The following is a 22924-nucleotide window of genomic DNA, read 5'->3' as shown; positions in this document are numbered from 1 at the left end:
CAAAAGTAAAAAGCCGCTTTATTCTCTGTCTTATGACGATCACGACCTTTTCCAGTACTGCCGCAAACACTCAATTTATCCGACCAACAATATCACACACGAACGACCGAAGCGCCACCAAGCGAACACCAACTATCAAAAAATATATGGGGGTTTGTCCGACTTATCTACAAACGCTCAAACATGTTCGGCGAACTTTAACTCCGCCCCCGACAGGTCAAACCAAAATCTAACCGTTTTGATTTTTCCAACCGAGTCGCCAACCGTCAAATGGTTGTTCGAACAACTTCACACACGGACAAACAATACAGCAACCGTAGCGTTTTCTTGGGGGCAGAGTCAATGTTGGTCTAACGTGTTTGAGCGTGTGTACGCTACATAAGGGGCCGCACACTTATTACGTAAGCAATTTTTCTGGATTTTTCAACATCCCCTCCCCCCATGTAAGATTTTTCCAAAACAAATATATTTTTATTTATATGGAGCGTAAGAAAATGGCAGACCCGCCCTCCCCCTATAAGTACTAACACAATTAGTGCACGACCCCTAAGGTAAGAGAATTAGTTTTGAATAAAAACGCTCGCATTCTACGAAATCCGTAAAACAATGTTTGTATACAAAACAAGTTACGCCAAAATCGCCAAATCAATTTCGTTTACTAAATATACAAATTGTAGACAGACAAATGTCGGCCGAACATTTGTAAAGGTGGCAGAACTGTACACCCGCCTGAAACGAGATGCAACAAAGGTTTGACTGGTGGTGAATGCCACCATAACCGTAATGAACTACAATGCGTATTGTGTTACAATAATATCCTTACGTTGTCCAACGTCTACCTTGCGGTCGTGCTTGTACACAACCCTTCTGTCAAGTCAAGTACAAGACACTGAAGACGACCTTGAAGTTGAGGTCGAAATAAGTATATGTAAAAGTAATGCAAAGTGGTGGAATTAAATGGAATTGTACTAATTGTCTTTTGACAGTAAAAAAAACAATCCACAAAAAAAAATTTTTTTAATATTAGCTCAGGTACCTTATTTTATTTCCAGGAATACCTGTGCAGTGTGCATTTAGGTAAATATACACCAAACTGTCCATTTTACCACTTCTTCCCCTACCTATGGCGCGTACACTAGAGCGGCGTACTCGACGCTGTATGGAGGGTGACCTCTTCTACTTTTGCTTCATGTCCGTTGTGGGACCACTTAGTGTCACCTACCGGTCTGCAAATTTTAGGAATTAAATTTTTCATTGTTACGAATATTTTCCTGAGGCTACGAAGCTATAACATAACGCTTCGGAAGCGTTTCCGTATGAAAACAAATCCTATCCCGTCTGTGCGCGTGTAAGAGAAAGATGATAAACGTCAGATAGCCTTATGCGTGCCCCACTCAATGGAGGCGCATGGTGTCCAATAGCATACGAGTAGTAGAAATGGAATCAGAGCGTAAACGAACGACGTTCGATTGTCTCGGTTTGTATTAGACATTGAGCCCTACTGATGCGAAACAATCTAAACGAAAACAACATTCAACACGGAATCGACTAGATAGAGGCAGGCAACTTTAAGTACCGAGACAAATCGTCTCAGGCAGGCGACTTTGTTTTTTTTAACGTGAGAAAATCTATCATAATCTCATCCTTATCTATCTAAATAATCTCGATTTAGCTTTCGCGTCATTTTACATAAAATTGCTAAATAAAACACTCACCATAACTTCCTTCAGGTCCTTCGTCTGCAGCTGGTGCAGGGGCTCGAGGAAGTTCTGCTTGATGTTATCATCGAGCGAGTACTTCACATCGGCCATCTGCTTGAGCGAATCGCCCATCTCAACGAGGGCGCCGGCTACACACGATTCAGGGGGGAGCAGCAGCCATCGGCGCAACACAGCAACAATTCGGATATTGGAGAAAGCGAAGAGGAAAAAATCGTTAGTGGTCATTTGATAGGGTATTTGATGGGGTATGGAGGAAAGTAGGCTCAATAAAAATACGACAGTAACAAGAGGTACACGACAATAACTTAAACGCACAGTGTAATTGGAACGAATGAAGAATCTAACGATAGAGGACGAAGACTGTATAAATCCTTTAACTCGGAATGTTCATAGAAATCATATAACTAGGTTTAATATTGAATTACCATGTCTTGAGATATTTCAAAAGTATTATGCATATCCTTTTTTGTAAAAATTTCGGAGTTTAAAAAAAATCAATAGTTTTTAAACGATCTTCTTCGTTCCTAACATTTTCATTATCAATTACACAGTCTTCAATAATATATTTTGATTACTACAAGGCAGTGATTAAAGCAAAAATGATCGTAATATTTAATAAATCAACTCCAATGCGGGAAAACGGAAGAAAAATCATGTTGATGAACCCCATCTTTGTAAGATCAGGAGGTTACTAATAAAAGGGGCATTTCTTCTACAAACAGACACAAAGCAATACTAAAATAAGAAGTGTACCAACTTTCAAGGAAAATAAACTGACAACTAGCAACAGATGCGGAGCGACAAACCAATGCGGGGCAAATCATAGAAAATGAAGCGGATTCCTGTCGGATTGGTCCCCCGGGCTTCGTTGTCCCGGTTGACTTCCGATGAAAGGGGCTACCGAAAGTAAACAAACACACCATTATCGCAAGCAAGCAACCGTGAAATATAGGTTCAAAAGTCAAAATAAGTTCGTTCATCAAAAGGATCAGAAAATGGTTGGAAAAAATGTTTACTCAAGTTTGACAGCAGAGGTGTGGTTAAGTGTTGTATAAAATCTAGGTGTAATGAATTGGCAAAAATAGGATATTTAGAAAATTATAACAATTTTCCTTGTTCACTGTTCAGTCCGATAACCTGTCTGAGTCTGTCTTCGCTGATAGATGAGAAACGGGGTTAATATTGGACAAATTCTGCGCAACTTGTGATTGAGCTTAAGAGGATGGGGTTTGCAATCGATATGCGCGAGGATGGCAAACGGCGACGGCTTGATTGGCAGTTAACAGTAATTATTGAAGACACAAAAGGGTAAGAGTGGCGCTCCGAATTTGTATCTGAATATACCAAATTGATAATAGAAGTCATTCTAAATAGCAAATATATTTAAAATTTTAAAACAACAATTCAACAATTGAGTCGAAACAAATAAAATTACTTTTGAGATGAATACAAGTAGCACTACCATTCCTATTTATAATGTAAATTTTCAATTCAAAATGTTTGTATTTACGTCTATGCAAATTGAACTACTAATATTTGAAAATAAGAAATTTAATTGATTAATTTTCTAATACTTTTCTAGCGGCAATCAAACGCGTCGCCTGTTCCGAGCTAGCTTCAAAATGATAAGTTTTAAACGAGAACTCGCACATTCTTCTCTGAGATTTTTCATATATACGCGTAATAGAAAATTAAACCACGTACATACCTAATAACATACATACAAAAACGCACATCGAATGCAGTTATAACAGATACAGTCAGGTCTCATACCACACATCCAATAGGCTTTGCAATTGAGTCAAAAAGACTAAATAAACTCTATATGTAATTAAGGTGAAAACATAATCAAATTGGGTTGGTCCACAATTTCAAATGATGAAATATTGTAAATTACAAAGCATATAGTACTCAAACTTCATATGTTTGTTTACAAAAGAGGAATATAATTGACTTTATTTAAAGCCTGTCCACGTTAAATTTCGGACACCCATCTTCCAACGCGATTTTTTTTTATTTTCACAAACCGCAGAGAAGATCAATTTTCGCATAGCTGAATCTATCCGCTTTATGTGATACATTTAGCACGTTTTCATCCTCGTCCAAATTGATAAAATGGCTGAAAAACATTTGGACATTATCTCAGTGTCCGAAATTTAACGTGGACAGGCTTTAGGTGTAAAAAAAAGCATGTTGATTACTAGTCAGTGACTCTATTGTACATTCACCTCAATACACCTAGATCCCGCAAATTCTAGGATTTAGTCTACAGGGTCCCTCGTGCAGTAAGTATCCGTGCAATAGAAATCCACATAGTAGGAGACCCGACTGTATGCCATATGTACTGAGTACAGGATAAAATCATCACGCTTTGCATGTTCAAAATGCCAATAATCGAAAAAAAAGTGTGATCACATAATTTAAAAGTAAACGAACCAAAACAAACACACACGAAAGCAGGGACAATTTCGATTCCTCATCTGCCGTTGGATCAAATGTGTATTATATAAAATTGGAAACCAAAGTGAAAACGATAAAAGCTATCCCGAATTGGAACCGAAAAAAAAGAAAGCCAACCTTACAATATATATAATGTGTTTTTATTTATAATAGAGGGACGAAAAGCCAAGTGCGCTTTGCAGCGTACGTGCTCGTACTCACCGAAAATACTGTCTTCACCGAGCTTTTTACCGTATGTCAGCATACAGTCGGCCAATATACCTTCTGGTTGTGGATAAGTATTACTTTTAGCTTGACCTGATAATTTAGAAATACCTTTGACCGCTGCCATCTTCGCTCTGGCCGTCGGATTCGGTTGCAAGTATTCTTTCGTTTTCGTTTGCAACTCTTCGACCAGCTCTACCGTGACGTCTGTTTTCTAGCGTGGGTGGAAAGAGGAAAGTTTTGTGGTAGCGGGGCAGGGCAGAGGTGGGTGTGTTGGGTGGCGAAAATCATTCAAAATTGTTTTAGTTTGGAAAATGGTTCGGGGAGGAAAAACTAGTTTGGGACAACTTACTCTTTCCATTTCCATGAAGTCCAGGTCCAGTTTGGTGCCTTCCGCACCGCCCATTTTTTCTGTAACATACTGAAACGAGAAAGAGAATAGAATGAAAAATTAATACTGGTGGCAACAGGATTTACAACATTAAATATAAAATTCTTTTAGAAAAATAGCTTTTTCTTTAAATATGTTTGAAAAGGTTAAGTAATGTACAAATGCTCAAAAGTGACCTCATGCCATCCGCCTAATTGCAGAACCGTTTAAGGCTCCCCCAAACACACGCGACGCGATTCTATCGCTAGGCGACAGCGATTCTGTCGCCGTTGGTGTGGAAGCGTAAATAGAACATTGCCTGCAGCGACCCAACGATAGAATCGCGGCGACTAGTTGTCGATGAAATCGCTTAGGTCTGAGGGAGCCTTTATTCCGCAATAACTTACAAAGATCCGATCTTTTAACTACAATGGTACATATATACTTGTGAAACATGGTTTGCATCAGTGGAGAACAGTTAACAGCTAAATGTGTTCATCAACAGTTGCATGCGGCACATAATTCGTGCCTGGTAGCCTCTCCATTAGATATCAAGTATCGAACATCATCATCGGTGCCACCTTAGAACAAGGATTCAATCCAAAGCAAAAGGAAAAAACCCTAATTAATCCACCTAGCGGTGATGATGCTTTTCTCGCTTCAATCGTTTGATTTCGCCTTACACATAAAAAAAATGCCTACATTACGGCTCTTACAAACGCTGTATAGCAAATAAACCAACCAAGCTTATATGGTGCAAAACACCATTTTTTCATAACTTTTGTCCACAATGACCTAACGTATTTATATTCAATAGTGATCCACTAGGGTTTGTCCCCCGTCGATTGCCATTTGTTGCGAGAAAATCTGTTAGGAATTACTATATGAATGTAATTGACTAATGTTTTTCGGTTTTCGTGTGCACACACACATACACACGGACTGACAGACATTTATTCAGTTCGACGAGCTACTAAAAATAATTAATATAAGTTAATAATAGTTACAATTAAAGATTTAGGTGTACTAATTTTTATGGTTCTGGCCCGCGGTGGCCGAACTCGCGAGCGCGAATACTGGGCGCAAAACCAAATAGGGTAATTCGCCAAATGTTGAACGGCTAATTTCTTCGCCTATTGTTGAACGCAAGTGCATTTCTTATGGGAGTTCAACAATAGGCGACAAAATTAGCCGTTCAACATTTGGCGGTTTCCCCTATGAATGCCACGGATAAAACAAATATAAACTGTCGTCTATTAAAATATTCATACGACAACCGACATCTTTATTTACATAACGATCAAATACATTAAACAAAGGTACGAATTAAAAAAAGTAGCATCATAGTGTGGTAGCTTGCACTTCCAACTAGAGCCCAGCAGCTTGTATGATTCGCACTCCAAAATCCCCCTCTTTCAATACAGACGGTACGGATCAAACCAACGCGGTGGTCTTCGATTCCTTGAAGAACGGCGTGGTAGTACTTGTGTAGGTGTAGCAGGTCCGCTGCAGGCCGAAGCAAAATCTGGGGATGCTCCTGACGACGACGATGATAATGACGAATTGATTGTGGACATATTCGGGTTACTTGACATATTGCGATCCGTCGCATACTTGAGCTGAGTAAATGAGCTTGACGGTGGCGTTGATAATTGATTAGGAACTGGTGCCAAAGAATGCTTCGGCAGATCCAACAGTATCTCCAGCGGTAGCTGAGATCGTACACGTTCCCGATTTTCCACACCTTCAACAGTGTTCGAACGGTCGCAAAGTTGATTCACATGTGCTCGTATCAATCGCCGATCCTCTACCCAAATGGTGTACATGACTTGCCCAACACATTCACATATTACACCCGGGGCTCAGTGCCATTTAGCGTATAGCTTCGCATGCACAGTATCGTGTGCAGCAAAGCATCTCTTCTTTGAGCCTTCGTTATCTGGCTTGGGTAGAATGGTTGATTCAGAAGATGGGGGACGAAGCAGATCCAAATTCGTACGAATGCGGCGTCCAAAAATGGATTCAGACGGAGACTTCCCATCAACTACTTGCCGGTTCGGGGTTGATCGATAAACCAGCAGAAAAATATCTAGTGCTTCATGTAGTGTACGCTTCCCCTCCTGAATCTTCTTCACCGAACGCTTGAATGTATCCACGAATCTCTCGACTTGCCCGTTTGATTAAGGATGGTACGGAGCTGTAGTTATTCGATGTCGGCACAAAACTTCTGGAAATCCACACTCGTAAACTGTGTGCCATTGTCACTGACGATTACTTCTGGCATTCCAAAGCGGGCGAACAAACTCCTCATAATTGTTATCGTTACTATCGATGTTATACTCCGTGTAGGAATAATCTCCGGCCATTTGGAATACGCATCGACGGCCAACAGAAAATGTTCTCCATCAATAGGTCCTGCATAGTCCACATGAACCCGCTTCCACGGACCCGCCACGGGACCGGCGGCGAGTGTGGAGGTGACTTCGCTACAATGCTTACACGACTTGACGTATTCCACAATTTCTTCATCTAGCGAAGGCCAGTATACATAACTCCTAGCAATGGCTTTCATCCGCTGGATTCCAGGATGTCCCTGATGAAGCTGACGCAGGCATCGATCACGATGTTTCTCCGGAATAACCAACCGTTCTCCAAACATAATGCAACCCTCGACCGTGCTCAACGATTCCTGGCAGCCATAGAAGCGAACTATAACTGGATCCGCAATTTGCGATCTCTGGGGCCAGCCATCTTGCAGATAACGGTAAACTTTACGAAGTTTCGGGTCGGAATGGGTATCATTTCCAACCACCTTGAAGCTCAATGGGAGAAAGTCGGAAGCATCATTTATAACGGACCTCATATCCTCTTCAAGGATGATGCTAGCGATAACATAATCTTCTTCCGGTTTGGCGTGATTATCTATCAACCTTGAGAGGACGTCAGCATTACCAAATTTTTCAGTAGGAACATACTCGATAGCAAAATCGTATAAAAGAAGCGTCAACGCCCAACGTTGCAGTCGATTCGCTGTATACACAGGGATCCCTTTCTTTGATCCAAAAATTCTCAGCAAAGGTGCGTGATCTGTCTGGAGCCGGAATCTGCGACCGAAGACCATTTTGTGAAACTTCGTAACATCAAAAATAATTGCCAGCACATCACGATCCGGCTGACTGTAGCCTTGTTCCGCCTTCGGAAGCGCTCGTGCTGCATGTTGTACCACCTTGATCGTGCCATCGGGAAATTGATGGCTACACACTCAGTTTTTATTTCTGCAGCTCGGCAAAAATCCGCACAGCCGTGCGCCAGCAAAATAAATAACTGATATTCCGGCAAAAATAGCGTTTGTTAGCTGATTTTCGGCAAATTATTTGCTGATTATCAGCAATTTTGACAGAAATCTCGGCAAAATTGCTCTTTGCTGGGGCACGGCTGTGCGACTCTCGGTAAAAGTTCAACATTTTGCTGAGATCCCGGTAAAAAAAAATAAGTGTGTAATCGTAGCACCTACTCCAATAGAAGATGCATTAGCAGATACTATTATTTTACATCTCGGATCATAATGAGTTAGCAGAAGATCAGAGCTTGAAATTGGCTTAATACGTTCAAACGTGCGCTGACACTCGACAGTCCACCGAAACTTGGCCCCTTCTTTAAACAATTCATCAAGTGGGAATCGTAATGATCGCATATTCGGAACAAACTTGCCATAATAGTTGATAGCGCCCAAGAAGGATCGAAAACCGCTCACGTTCGTCGGTACAGGAAGCTTGACGATGGTTTCAATCTTCGCTAGATCTGGCCTCAGCCCGTGACGGTCCAGCATCAGTCCCAAATAGCCGATCTGTTCTTCACCAAAGTACACATTTATCCGCTCGCACTGTGAAACCAAACTCTTTTAGTCGCTTGAGTACCGCCTCCAAGTTCATCCGATGATCTTCCTCATCAATTCCATCGACGACCACGTCGTCCAGATATCCACTAACACGCTGTAACCCAGCGAGCATCTATAATTTGCTGGAAAGCTCCTTGTGCCGCTTTCACGCCCGGCGGCAACCGATTGTACTATAAACACGGTACAATTAGCCAGACTCGCAAATATATCTTGAGGAAGGGGCAACGGATACTGATTGGGTTGCAGCGCTTCGTTGAGACCAGTCGAATAATCGCCACATATACGGATAGATCCATTCGCTTTGCGAACCACAACGATCGGAGCCGCCCACTCCGAGAAATCAACCGGTTTTATTATTCCGTCTTGCTCCAAACGATCCAGTTCGTCGTCCACTGTCCAATACATTGCGTATGCTACCGCACGCTTGGGACGAAACACCGGGGTTTTCTCCGCCCTCAATTCCAGTTTGACTTTCGCTTTCGTGCAGAGGCTTAACTCCGGGAATTTTGTTGGCAGCGTTTCCACGTATGCTGGCTTGCTGCTCACCTTTCCGTAAATCGTGTTAAAAGGCACTGACCATAATCCAAATGCTTCAATCGTGTTGGAACCGAGCAGATGAAGATGTTCTCTGCAGACTCGGATCAGGCTACGATTATTCTTCCCATTGCACTGATGTTCATTTCACACAAGAATTCACCAATCAGCTCCAGAGACTTCCCTGTAGCAGCCTCTGCTACTACAGACGAAGGATCCATTTGAGGACAGCCGAGCTTCTTCCACGTGTCGCTAGATATGATGGTAACATCTGACCCGGTATCCAGCTGCATTCGCACCGTTTCACCATTTATCTACACGCATTAACAGTCACCACCTTCGTAGAAACATTCGCTTTTCGCCGATTAAATCTTCCAAATTTCACTTTCTCGGCGCTCCGGCAGTACCCTTCCTTGTGGCCGGTCTTCGAACAGTCACTGCACTTATGGCTCCTGTATCAGCAATTTCTCGCATAATGAGGGGCACAGCCAACATAATACTTCCTGATTATTTGCACTATTTTAGTTTTTCTTCGCAGCACCGAAATTCGATTTGAACTTCGGCGAACCTCTCTTGAACTGCTTCCACGATCGCATTGCATTCACGGACATCGGGTTCTCAATCATTTCCGTATCATGCCGCAAATTGAACAATCTCTGGCATTCTCCCGAAGTCTGCTCCAATGTTACGTCATCTCGTTCCTCAATTCGAGTCAGCAATCTTGTCCTCACTTCAGCATCTCTATCTGACTTTAAGCCACAGACGAACACTAAACATTTGAACTGCTCTTCCGTTAGTTTCGTCAATTCAAACTCCACGCACGACTTATTGATTCGACAAGCATACGTGACATAATCTTAGTTGATCAACTTCGTTATTTGCAAACAACGGTACCTCCGGCTGATAACGGACTCTAAATCGCCAAAAAGAGACACTCCTAACTTTCTCATCAGCAATCGAACCTTGGCACTTTCATCCAGCCGACTAGCATCCTTCTCGATCAAATCTTCGTACCTTTTGTACCACGCCGAAAACGTCACACTGCTCTCCGGATCATACCTGCACTCCTTAACATTGCTGGCAAGCGAGTCCAGTATCGCCTCCGGATTCGGTGGCACTTGTACTTGAATGGTCGTCATTATACTTCGAAGCAGCTGCTCTTGCTGTCGCATAAACATTTCCTGCTGCTGATTCATGGCCTCTTGCTGTCGACTCATCGCCTCTTGTTGTTGTCGAAAAAGCTCTGCCATACAGGATTGCTGCTGCTGCTGCTGTAACCATTGGAAGTATGGATCCATAGGTGCAGCCGGCATCGGAGAAACTTGTTGTAGCACTTGGGGACGAATAAACGGCGGCTGCTGTCTCGGCACACCGTTACCCAACGGTTGCTGACCATTTCCGACCGGAATCTGCTGGTCGTTTCCTCCTGACGACATTCTCCTCCTTTTGCGTGGAGGGTTCGTTTTGGTCGAACTTTGTAGCTCAAAATAGTATACCAAAACTCCACTTTCTAAGTCGCCACTTTTATGGTTCTGGCCCGCGGTGGCCGAACTCGCGAGCGCGAATACTGGGCGCAAAACCAAATATGAATGCCACGGATAAAACAAATGAAAACTGTCGTCTATTAAAATATTCATACGACAACCGACATCTTTATTTACATAACGATCAAATACATTGAACAAGGTACGAATAAAAATAGTAGCATCATAGCCTTTTGAGAGAAGGTTCTGATCCTTTTGAAATGAGGCTTCCGAGCCTTTTAAAAGGAGGCTTTCGATCCTCTTGAAATAATGTTCCCAAGATTTTTAATAGAAGGCTTTCAGGCCTCCTGAATGGCGGCTTTCAAGCCACTTAAAAATTAGACTTCTAAGCATATTCAAAGAATGCTTCATAGCCTCTCAAAAGGAGGTTTCCGGTCCTCTTAAAAAAAGATTCCGAGCCTCTTAAAAAGAGGCTTCCGGCCCTTCTTGAAAGGAGGCTTCCAAAACGCTTGAAAGGAGTCCTCCGAGCCTTTTGAAAATAGGCTCCCGAGCATCTTGAAAGTAGGTTCTGAGAAGAAGGATGCTTCCAATCCTCCAAAGCAACTGAGATTTATGAGAAAAAAATGGGTCTCAAATGGCGTCTTCCAGATCTTTAGACTCAAAATTCAGAAGCATATTCTTAACATATTATTCAACATTTTGTTTCACAGGTAGATTGCACTTTTTTTAAATTTGTTCATTCCTTTTGATATGTTGTCCTCAGCCCTTCATTCACTGAGCGGGTTTTGGAGGGCAGGATTCAATAGGCTTTGATTTACTGATCGCCATGCATATTATGTACAAGACAATGTTTTAAAATAAAAAAAACTACACTTTATCAATAAGTTTTGATTGGAATTGTAATACATCCGCCATTACGCATTTTTGTCCGAGGGCTAGGACCAGCAAAGCTAACCCCAGGGCCACATGTACCCCAGGTTAAGAACCGCTGATATAAAGAACTAAGGGCAGTTGAGAAAAAAAAACTTTACCGGTGGTACGATGAAAAAGTACTCCAGGAGCCAGAGGAAAGGTTTGCCAGAAACGACGCACGGAAGTTCTACAAAGCGATCAACAACATGCGCAAAAAAAAAAGCGTACCGGCGCCATTCATGATCAATCTATTAACCGACCGAGCAGGAGTGGCTGCTAGATGGAAGGAGCACTGAGTTATCACAAGCAGAATCAGGATTGATGATAATGGACAAGCAGTGGAGCCATCAACGCTAGACAAAGTGAGAAGAGCTGTTCGAAAGCTGAAGAACAGCAAGGCCGCTGGGATAGACGGAATCCCGGCAAGCTTTTAAAAGTAGGAGTGATAGGCTGAATGATTAAAATATTTTGGGAGGGTGAACAAATGCCTTCGAGTTGGCTTGATGGCCTCATATGTCCTATCTACAAGAACGGGTACATACTCGATTGTGCTAATTATCGATATATAACATTCCTCAATACCGCCTACAAGGTAACTTCCTGAATTCTGTTTAGCGGACTGCGTCCGTTTACGGAAACCTTTGTCGGCGAATATCAAAACGGTTTTCGAGAAACGACAATAAACAACGGACCAGATGTTTAGAATAGAACAATTTCTTGATAAATTCCGGGAATACAACTTGCGGACTCATCATCTGTTTGTAGATTTCAAGGCAGCGTACGACTCAGTCAGAAGCTCATGGCGGCGAAGCCTCAATAAATAAATAAAAGAAGTCGACCGAAATCTAACCTGGCAACAGGTTAAAGCGATAGCTGGACATCGCTCAGGATGGAGATCTTTTAAGTCGGCCCTTTGCACCACCGGAGGTGTACAGGACCCATAAGTAAGTAGGGTTTCTTACCCCATTCCCGGCCTAACATGCGTACGACTGCATTATTTAATTGATATTTATGACAGGAAGCAACTTTTTCTGAAATTTGTAGGCTGTATAATACTGCATTGGGGTTCACTTCTGCTTAAAAAATAGCTATTCGTGCTAAATATCGTTCAAATAAGCTTTTATTTGATTTAAATGAACGAGGTGCAGCACTCATTTCAGTCATAGCGATTCCCAATCCGGCATACAAAAAACCAGTTCCCGGCCTAAGCAAAATTTCACTCAATCTCTCAACATTTTACTCTCATTCTCTCTCGGGACGGTAGAAAATGCGATGTAAACAAAAATATGCACGTTCCACGACAACAAGATGCCAGATGGTATTATTCATAATCATTTTTATTTGGTTGAGAAGATAAATAAACTCATCCAAATTTCTTCCAAATACTTTAAAACAATATTTATTTCACCTTTTAAAATCGAGAGAACTATAAATAACATGATAACTTCAACATTAGACCCAGGAAACAAAAAGTTGTCTAATTCCACGGGGCACCCCCCAGGATTGTGTCTTTGGGTGAGAAAATCAATCTCTGAAAATTTCAGCTCAATCGCTTGTTGCATAAGCTGGCGCATTTGATTTGAAGTTTGTATGGGGATTTCAGCCAAAATGTATAGGAAAATACACCTCCGTCACTTATTCGATCTGGAAATTGGTTCTGATTGCTCGATTGACCTCAGAATTGCAAAAACGGCAGTTGGTATGCTATAGAACAATTTCACAGAACATTGTATGATGATTAAATGAACTTTTATATAGGTTTCGGCTGATGCGATTCGATCAAAAAACCCAAAAATACACAAATCAGCTCCTAATAAATCAGCCGAAAATGATATAAAAGTTCATTTAATCATCATGCAATGTTCTGTGAAATTGTTCTGTAGCATACCAACTGTGGTTTTTGCAATTCTGAGGTCAATCGAGCAATCAGAACCAATTTCCTGATCGAATAAGTGACGGAGGTGTATTTTCCTATACATTTTGGCTGAAATCCCCATACAAACTTCAAATCAAATGCGCCAGCTTATGCAACAAGCGATTGAGTTGAAATTTTCAGAGATTGATTTTCTCACCCAAAGACACAATTCTGGGGGGTGCCCCGTGGAATTCGACAACATTTTTTCTCCCCATAGTAATCTGGGCCAGTCTAGTCAACATATTAGACAATTTTCCTATTAACGATGAAGGATCATTTTTATAATCCTGGCCTTTTGGCAGCACGGTGCGGCTAGAAGTTCTTGGGCCGAGGTGAATTTTTGTTCGGTTTGTGAATACATTTTAAAATGTATTCTAGTATGTTTAAATAAGTTCTAGTGAAACGAACAAATAAGAATAATTGAAGTGCGGGTGTTTAGAATTATGGTGTGGTGATTAACAGCTTCATGCAATGGTGTTATCGAGCACTGTGACGATTTTCAGGTAGGTGTTTATTCGATAATACCGTTTTGTAAAAGTGGAAAGAATCACTCCGGCTCAGTGGTGTGGCATCGGAGAGTGAAATTTTGAATTCTACATTTTTATTTTCTACAATTGAATCAATAAGGAGTAAAACAAGTGATAGAAAAATATTAAGTATTTTGAAAAATAAATAGGAGACTTTTAAAATTATCAACCATAAACCTACGACTTCCAAACAGTTTACATCATTAGTTTTCTGTGCAGTGAGCCGGGAACCGGGTCCATAGGCCCAAGTAGTGATTTACCCTAAATAAGTACGACTCAGTGAAACCGAACGAACTGTGGCATATACTGCTAGAACATGGCTTTCCGACAAAGCTTATTAGGCCGATCCGTGCGACATGGCATGTATCCAAATCGTGCGTCAGAATGTCTAGTAAGATATCCGATTCGTTCGTGACGTTAAATGGATTGAAGCATGGCGAAGCTATTTAACATAGCATCGAGTTTTTTTCCTTCCTACGCTTCTCGGGCTCTTCTGTCACCGTTTTTGTTCGGCACAACTCTCCTTTCATTGGCCACTTTTCTTCTCCAAATCCAGCTTCGCTTGCTCCAGCTTGTAACACACAATTTTCAATACTTCATCTCGTTACTTCCGGCGAGCTTCTTTATTGGCTACCTGCAACTTTATTTGCTCCTTCTCATACGCTAACTCTATTTCCCGCTTCTCCTGTGTTTGGCCTGTTGAAGCATTAAGAACAACTTTCTTTGCTGCTCGAGTTGCTTCTGGTGCAGCAGCCTCTCCAATTCCAATGTCTGTCTATCTTCTAATGAGAAGTTAGAATGCGTTATACAAAATTACCTGTAACCAGCAATGCAATTTCTCATATTTAATGAGAGATGACACGCGATGTTTACATATCTGCCCCTTTTAATATCTAAAGAAACGCGAAAGATGAATGGCATGCTGCAAAAAATCTCAAAACATATTTCTTCCGTGACAGGGCTTGAAAGTGTGCAATATCTGCTTTATTTATGTGTTCATAACCACTTTTAACTCAGTGAATTAAAAGAATATTATTAATTTACCGAGTAGTCACTATTCTTCGCATATATCTATTAAAATAATTTAGAAATTTTAAATAAAGTGCGACATCCATTCATGACGGCCTTTCATGCAAAATTGATCAAACCATGATTCTTTCATTTGATCGCCTGAAATAGAAAAAGGCGCTTTGCTCTCTGTCCTATGACGATCATGACTATTTCCAGTACTGCCTGTAACAGCAGGAGTAAAATCAAATTATATTCCTGACTTTATTGAGAAACGATAGCGACATTTCTTGCAAAACACAATATCGCTTCTTTGATTGTATAATCGATTCCAGTTAACCATCAACATAATTTGGCCCAATTCCGCGAAACATTCTCATCATCATCTTGATTGAAAGCCTACGTCGTTTGAATAAATTTCACCGAAAACGGGTACCATTATTCATCACAACGGCGTCCGGTGTTGAATCCAATTGGTAACTCGCTGACAACCGTGATTTCCGATTCCGGAGTGTCACCATTCCCGGAAAAGATGAAGTAGACAGCGCTTGGCATGAGATTTGAGTGTGCTGACGAGGAACTCGCGTCAAGCGTTGAAACTTGATTATGATATCTACGGAACAGTTTAGTTGCCAACCAATTTATATATTAGAAACATAAAAATTTATGATATTTAAGTGTGCTGACAAGGAACTCGCGTCAAGGGTTGAAACTTGATTATGATATCTACGGAACAGTTTAGTTGCCAACCAATTTAGATATTAGAAACATAAAAAGAATTGTACTAATTAACTAAAACCGCACCATATTTCAATGGCAAGTTTACCGTATTAAATAAAATTATTTCTCACTGCCAGATCCTTAAGCTCCAAAATTTCTGAGTGATACGCATACTCTTCTCAGTGTGGAAAAATATTAAAATATTAAACGTGTCATTACGCAGACATTCGGATTCGGTTCGCTATTTTTCACATGAACCCAACTTTTCATCGCCATCGACCCACACAGCAACTGGGAGTGTTATAAAGACACCCAAGAGATTAATGGAGTCAGTTCATCGACGGTCGGATAAAAGCTAGAGCTATCTTGTGGTAGACTTAGTGAAAACAAAAATGTCGTGGGTTTGATTGAACAAAAATGTTATACAAAAATTGTACCTTAATCGTTGCACAACGATGAATTGACAACATGTAAGAAGCACCCAACATAGCTCTCGCTGCTCACAGGTTGCATCTTCAATGCTCGTACAGGTCGCACATTTAGCTTTGCGATTGAGCTCAAAATGAATAGTGCCACTTGAGTTCTACTGGTCGTCTGACTTCAAATGATGAACTAAATTGCTTGCTTATACACAGTATTCTTCGGGTTTTCTTTCCATTTTGTAAAGCATGAGACATTCCAAACTGTAGTGCTGAACATCATTTGAAGTCGAAAATGTCGTACCAAACAAACATAAGACAACTGAATAGTCATGTGCAAGCGTAGAGAAGCGAGAAATTATAAAAACGACTAAACGGACATGAAAGTGTAAATCTCTCAATTGATTCGTTTGAAACACTGTAGAGTTCGCATGACATCGTGCATTTGTTTTCGCCATCAGCTTAGATTGATTGACTGTACATTTAGCAGTTACTAGTCGTGAACAAATATGCACAGATTGCCAGCCTTCTTGAGATTAAAAAACATTTTTCGAACACATTTCTCGCGAAAAACAAATAGGGAACTGCTCCTGGAATTTATCTCATGGCTGCGATATTCATCCCATCAAAAACAAAGCAATGGAAAGCAATTTGATTTGTTTCTTATTTTTGTGGTTTTTTTTTCAGCAGTGAGCACGCATGTTGACAAGAAGAAGCGTCAAAATCGGTGCTGTATTTCTTTGTTCCGCAATAAGATGGAGATCGGGACAGTTCCCCTATAGGGATCAAACTTTTCGATCACAAAAACTATTACCATGTGTTTCGTTACACTTACTCTCGCTGTGACCGTCCCTATGAAGCAGGGCTTCTCAACGTACGGCCCACGGGCTGGGTGCGGCCCTCATCTCCATTTTTTGTGACCCGCGACGTGTTAGAAAAAATATTTCATAACCGGTCCGAAGGCTTTTCTATCGAGAAGCTTCTTTTTATTATATACTAGCAGACCCGATGAACTTTGTTTCGCTTAAAGGTTTATTCTCTGCTTACAGGGTGTCTGCAAATTATCCGTACAACAAGACAGGTTTTTAAATACTTTTTGGAATAAATTAAAGAACCAGCATGCATTGCATGTTATTATAATAGGGCTACATAAACCAAGCTGAATTTGTTCACATTAAAATGACCCCTGTATCCTGAGTTGTAATCCTTTGATCGTGTTGGAAAAAATCACGATGGCCGCACGTTTCTATACAGATACTTTTCACACATTTTTGACGATTGTGACATGATTTCAAATGTCTTGATAATATGTTCGGTGTTTTGATGGCTGTTGATTTCAAGATAGATCATACCGAATGATAAATTCAATCCAAATCGGGTGAGTAGGAAGGCAGTTCCTTTTTGTTCGAAAAACCAGAAAAAAAATCATTCAGAAAGAATTTTTTTTTCATACATGAAATGAAGCTCAGTGTTCTCAGAATATACATCTGTTACAGCCTGCTGAGTTGCTATGCCCATATAGCTACCGATTATTGTCATTTTTTGATTCGTAGAAGCAAACTATCAAAATCTGTACACCTTGTAGTTATCTCGAGTTATGCAGAAATTTCTGTTTCATTTGTATGGGAGCCCCCCTTTCCAACGGAGGGAGGGGTCTCGAACCATCACAAGAACCTTCCCCGGCTCCAAAAACTTCTATATACAAATTTTCACGCTGATCGGTTGAGTAGTTTCAGAGTCCATAAGGAACAGACAGAAATTCATTTATATGTATATAAGAAGAAAAAGATTACTAAATACTGTAGGTTATTAATAATTAAAATTGAATTGAATCTGGGCAAGCATGGGGTCAAATAATGCAGCACAGGCCAGTTTTGCTGTTAATGAGATTTTGGCAATACGAATGAAACGTTTCCAGGGCGAAGAACTTGTTGGGATGGATATGCCTTCTTCAGAAGACTTGAAAACTAGGTTACGTGAAAAGGCCACCTGCTTCTTATTGTAGCTTCTCACAACCGATAAAAATACTGAATGAAAAAACAATTCACAAGTAGCTGTCTTAATAAGAAAAATTGATGATCATCTTCAAATTACAAAAGAATTAACAGCTATGCTCCCAATGAAGGTACGACTACCTTAGGTATAGACCTAAGGAAAGCTGTTAAGACCTGTATGTAGGAGTTTGAACTCTTCTTTTATAACTTAAGGTCTAACAACTGATGGAGCTCTGGCAATGACACGGGTGTTGTGACGCTTGATCGTTTACCTATACGAGAAAACTTAAGCACCACTAAATCCAAATTAAGTTGACAGAAACGGAAGCAGAATACGGAAATTCGCTGTGTCATACTATTTTATTCGAACGGAAATCACACTATACATAAAGATAAAGCAAAACCAATGCCCAAGCTGCATGATCCTGAATAGGTGAGTTGCTTGGCCTTTATAGTAGACGTCACCAAACATCTCAATAACGAATTCAACATGTTAACTATTGAAAAAATAAAAACAATTTGGCACTGTTTATTGTCGAAATCTTATACATTTTCTAATCCTGTTAAAAAGGAGCCTTTCAACAGAAATTTTCAAAGCCTATTCGCTAATCTTTGAGAAAACAGTTCTTCAACACCGTTTACTGATGTGAATAATGTATTTGGCATGTTTCAAATCGAGGAAATTGACAATGAGCTCAAATTTAAATTAAAAGACACACCTTTCGTAATTTTCTCTCTCCAAAAGTACACATCTGTGTGAACAACTCTCAAGAAGAATGAGAGCAGTAAAATGTAATTGTTCTTCATTATCTGCTTGCGATATTCGATCAACGATTGTAAAATAAATATGCGTCGAGTATTCCGAGTATTTGTCCATGTCCTGTAACGTAACAAGAGAAAGAAAACAAGCAGACAAAAAATTGTTCAAACGTAATTAAATTTTTAGTTTTTCTTTAAACAATTTTTGTCATTCTTTAAATTTCTATGCCCAAAATGTCTTTTAGATCAAAAGACATAAATTGATCAAGTTTTGAATAAACGTAAACAATTTCAGGGTCTCCAAAACGTCCTAGAGTTCAGAACATGCGATATAGAATATACGGTGTATTCGTGCATCATAGAAAATCCCAACAAGATCATTGAGCCGATAGGATTTCTCTCATTATTTCTACAAGCTATTGGAGACATTTTCAGTTCTCCAAAACGTCCTTGAATTCAAAACACGCGACCTACCTTATCAACCAAGTCATGAAAGATGTATGCGTACATCGCTGAACATCCTAGCAGGTTCGTCGAGCCGATAGAATGTTACTCATTACTTTTACAAGCTACTGCGAGCCTTTTTAATTCTCCGAAACGTCCTGAAGTTCAGAAAATGTGACCTACTCGATCGACCATGTCATGTCATAAACGATGTGTCCATTCAGCGCTGAACATCACAGTACCTAGGTCAATTGAGCCGATAGGATTTCACTCGTTACTTTTACAAGCTATTATAGACCTTTTCGGTTCTCCAAAACGTTCTAGAGTTTAAAACCTGCATGCATCATTAAACATCCCAGCAGTTCCATCGAGCTGGTAGGATTTTACTTATTTATTTATGAGTCAATGCTTTAAAACTCAATATCAACTCGTGGAAACAAATGATACCATATTAAAATATTTTCCCGGATGTGAACAATTTTCCAAGAAACTTCAGGTCCACATAACAATATCGACTGTATTACAGCTCGAGGGTCGACTGTATATCAGACCCGATTTGATTCCTGGAGCTTAGACCATTTGACCTATCCCACGATCCAACTTATGAATAATTTTAGATATTTTATCCCAGTAGGTCCATTGAGCTTATATGACTTCAATCATCACTTGTACTAGCCATTGCAGGCCTTCATGGTTCGTTAAAATATCCTGAAAGTCGAATTGTTTGATGTAATCATCCAAGTCCGTGGATGCAGCAGTTATACACCCCAACAAAAAAAGTCAACAGCCACATTCGAATAGACATTGCTCGACACAAACGTCTCTTTAGATATTGTGCATCCGGTAGATATCCTGATCCTAACTCAAGATCATTTTGGAGAACCTCGGACATCTTATGTTCATGAAATTTAGGATCATATGCTTTTTAAGCTGGATTGAGTTCATACTAACGACGAGGACATTGCCAAAGTCATGATTAATCTGGCAGATACCATAAACTGAACTCGAGAACGTTATGGAGTATCATGAACACCTCGTTTTAATGGAAATCGGGTTTACATTATGCGCATATGCCTATTGGACCGGATATGGAATACATGCTTGTTAAATTATATTATTGTATGCATATCGATGTCTATTATTATTAATTCAGACTAAGGCCGAAGTGGCTTGTGCGGTATATAAGAGTCTTCTCCATTCGGCTCGGTCCATGGCTACACGTCGCCAACCACGCAGTCTACGGAGGGTCCGCAAGTCATCTTCCACCTGATCGATCCACCTTGCCCGCTGCGCACCTCGCCTTCTTGTGCCCGTCGGATCGTTGTCGAGAACCATTTTCACCGGGTTACTGTCCGACATTCTGGGTACGTGCCCGGCCCACCGCAGTCGTCCGATTTTCGCGGTGTGAACGATGGATGGTTCTCCCAACAGCTGATGCAACTCGTGGTTCATTCCCTCCTCCACGTACCGTCTGCCATCTGCACCCCACCATAGATGGTACGCAGCACTTTCCTTTCGAAAACTCCAAGTGCGCGTTGGTCCTCCACGAGCATCGTCCAGGTCTCGTGTCCGTAGTTTGGTACGGCGGCGAACTCTGTTCGATTGGAGCGTCTTGCGGAGTCCAAAGTACGTACGATTTCCTGCCACTATGCGTCTCCGAATTTCTCTGCTGGTGTCATTTTCGGCAGTCACCAGTGAGCCCAAGTACACAAATTCTTCTACCACCTCGATTTCGTCACCACCTATGCAAACTCGCGGTGGGTGGCTCACATTGTCTTCTCTTGAACCTCTTCCTATCATGTACTTCGTCTTCGACGTGTTGATGACTAGTCCGATCCGCTTAGCTTCCCTCTTCAGTCTGATGTAGGCTTCCTCCATCTTCTCAAAGTTACGTGCCATAATGTCTATGTCGTCGGCCTAGCCAAATAGCTGGACGGACTTATTGAAAATTGTACCACTCGTGTTAATCCCTGCTCTTCGTATTACCCCTTCCAAAGCGATATTGAATAGCAGACACGAAAGACCATCACCTTGCCGTAACCCTCTGCGGGTTTCGAAGGGACTCGAGAATGCCCCTGAAACTCGAACTACGCACATCACCCGATCCATCGTCGCTTTGATCAACCGTGTCAGTTTATCCGGAAAACCGTGTTCGTGCATTAGCTGCCATAGCTGGTCCCGATCGATTGTATCATATGCGGCTTTGAAGTCGATGAATAGATGATGTGTGGGCACGTTGTATTAGCGGCATTTCTGCAGTACTTGGCGAATGGCGAACACCTGGTCAGTGGTGGAGCGTTCGCCCATAAAACCCGCCTGGTACTGCCCCACGAACACCCTTGCAGTTGGTGCTAGTCGGCGGCATAAAATTTGGGAGAGTACCTTGTAGACGGCGTTCAGCAATGTGATTGCGCGGTAGTTGCTACAATCCAGCTTATCGCCCTTTTGTAGATGGGACACACGACACCTTCCATCCACTCCTGCGGCAAAACTTCCTCCTCCCAAATCTTGGAAATGACCCAGTGCAGCGCTCTAGCCAGTGCCTCACCACCGTGTTTAAATAGCTCTCCTGGTAGTTGGTCAACCCCAGGGGCTTTGTTGTTTTCAGCCGGCCAATCTCCTCCTGGATTTCCTGGAGATTCGGAGCAGGTAGAATTATGTCCTGCGCGCGTTCTCCCAGGTCCATCACCATACCGCCATCTTCGTCTGCCACATCGCCATTCAGGTGTTCTTCGTAGTGCTGCCGCCACCTTTGGATCACCTCACGCTCGTTCGTAAGAAGGTTCCCGTGAACGGTTTAACTTCTCATAGAACTTTCGTGTGTTATTAGCGCGGTACAGTTGATCCGTCTCTTCACGGTCTCGAACTTCCTGCTGACGCTTTTTCCTCCGGAAAATCGAGTTTTGTCTGTTCCGCGCCTGTTTATATCGTGCCTCGTTCGCCCTCGTGCGGTGTTGCAGCAATCTCGCCCATGCTGCATTCTTCTCTTCCACTAACTGCTCACATTCGCCGTCATACCAGTCGTTTCTCTGATCCGGGGGCACCGTGCATAGTGCAGCGGTTGCGGTGCTACCAATGGCGGATCGAATATCTCTCCAGCCATCTTCAAGAGACGGTGCGCCTAGCTGCTCTTCCGTTGGGAGTGCCACTTCCAGCTGCTGCGCGTATTCTTGGGCTAGTCTAGCGTCTTGTAGCCGCCCAATGTTGAGCCGCGGCGTCCGACTTCGACGCGTGTTGTACACCGTCGAGAGTTTTGAGCGCAGACATACTGCAACGAGGTAGTGGTCGGATTCAATATTCGCACTGCGGTAAGTGCGGACGTTCGTGATGTCGGAGAAGAATTTACCGTCGATTAGAACGTGGTCGATTTGGTTTTCCGTTTCTTGGTTAGGTGATCTCCATGTGGCCTTGTGGATAGTTTTGCGTAGAAAGAAGGTGCTTCGGACTACCATTCCGCGGGAGGCTGCGAAGTTTATGCATCGTTGGCCGTTGTCATTCGATACGGTGTGCAGACTATCCGGTCCGATGACCGGTCTATACATTTCCTCCCTTCCT

At 41.7% G+C, this 22924-nt stretch overlaps 1 protein-coding gene across 7 annotated transcripts in view; it reads right to left on the bottom strand.

Moving 5' to 3' along the window:
- The window catches only part of LOC134226146 (endophilin-A-like), a 98522-nt gene that overhangs the window by 55355 nt on the left and 20243 nt on the right, over positions 1–22924 (bottom strand). For 6 of the 7 annotated variants that reach the window (XM_062706728.1, XM_062706731.1, XM_062706733.1 and 3 more), the window contains exons 2-4: positions 4738–4806; positions 4383–4599; positions 1716–1849 (exon numbers count right to left, since the gene is read on the bottom strand). In XM_062706728.1, coding sequence (XP_062562712.1) covers positions 1716–1849; positions 4383–4599; positions 4738–4806 — 420 coding nt within the window. The remainder of the gene's footprint in view (positions 1–1715; positions 1850–4382; positions 4600–4737; positions 4807–22924) is intronic. The other variant, XM_062706730.1, reaches the window with a different exon arrangement.

Source organism: Armigeres subalbatus, chromosome 3 (assembly GCF_024139115.2).
Source record: "Armigeres subalbatus isolate Guangzhou_Male chromosome 3, GZ_Asu_2, whole genome shotgun sequence".
Classification (NCBI taxonomy): Eukaryota; Metazoa; Arthropoda; class Insecta; order Diptera; family Culicidae; genus Armigeres; species Armigeres subalbatus.
The sequence above is the reverse complement of the archived record's forward strand: the minus strand, read 5'-3'. Positions and strand labels throughout refer to the sequence as shown.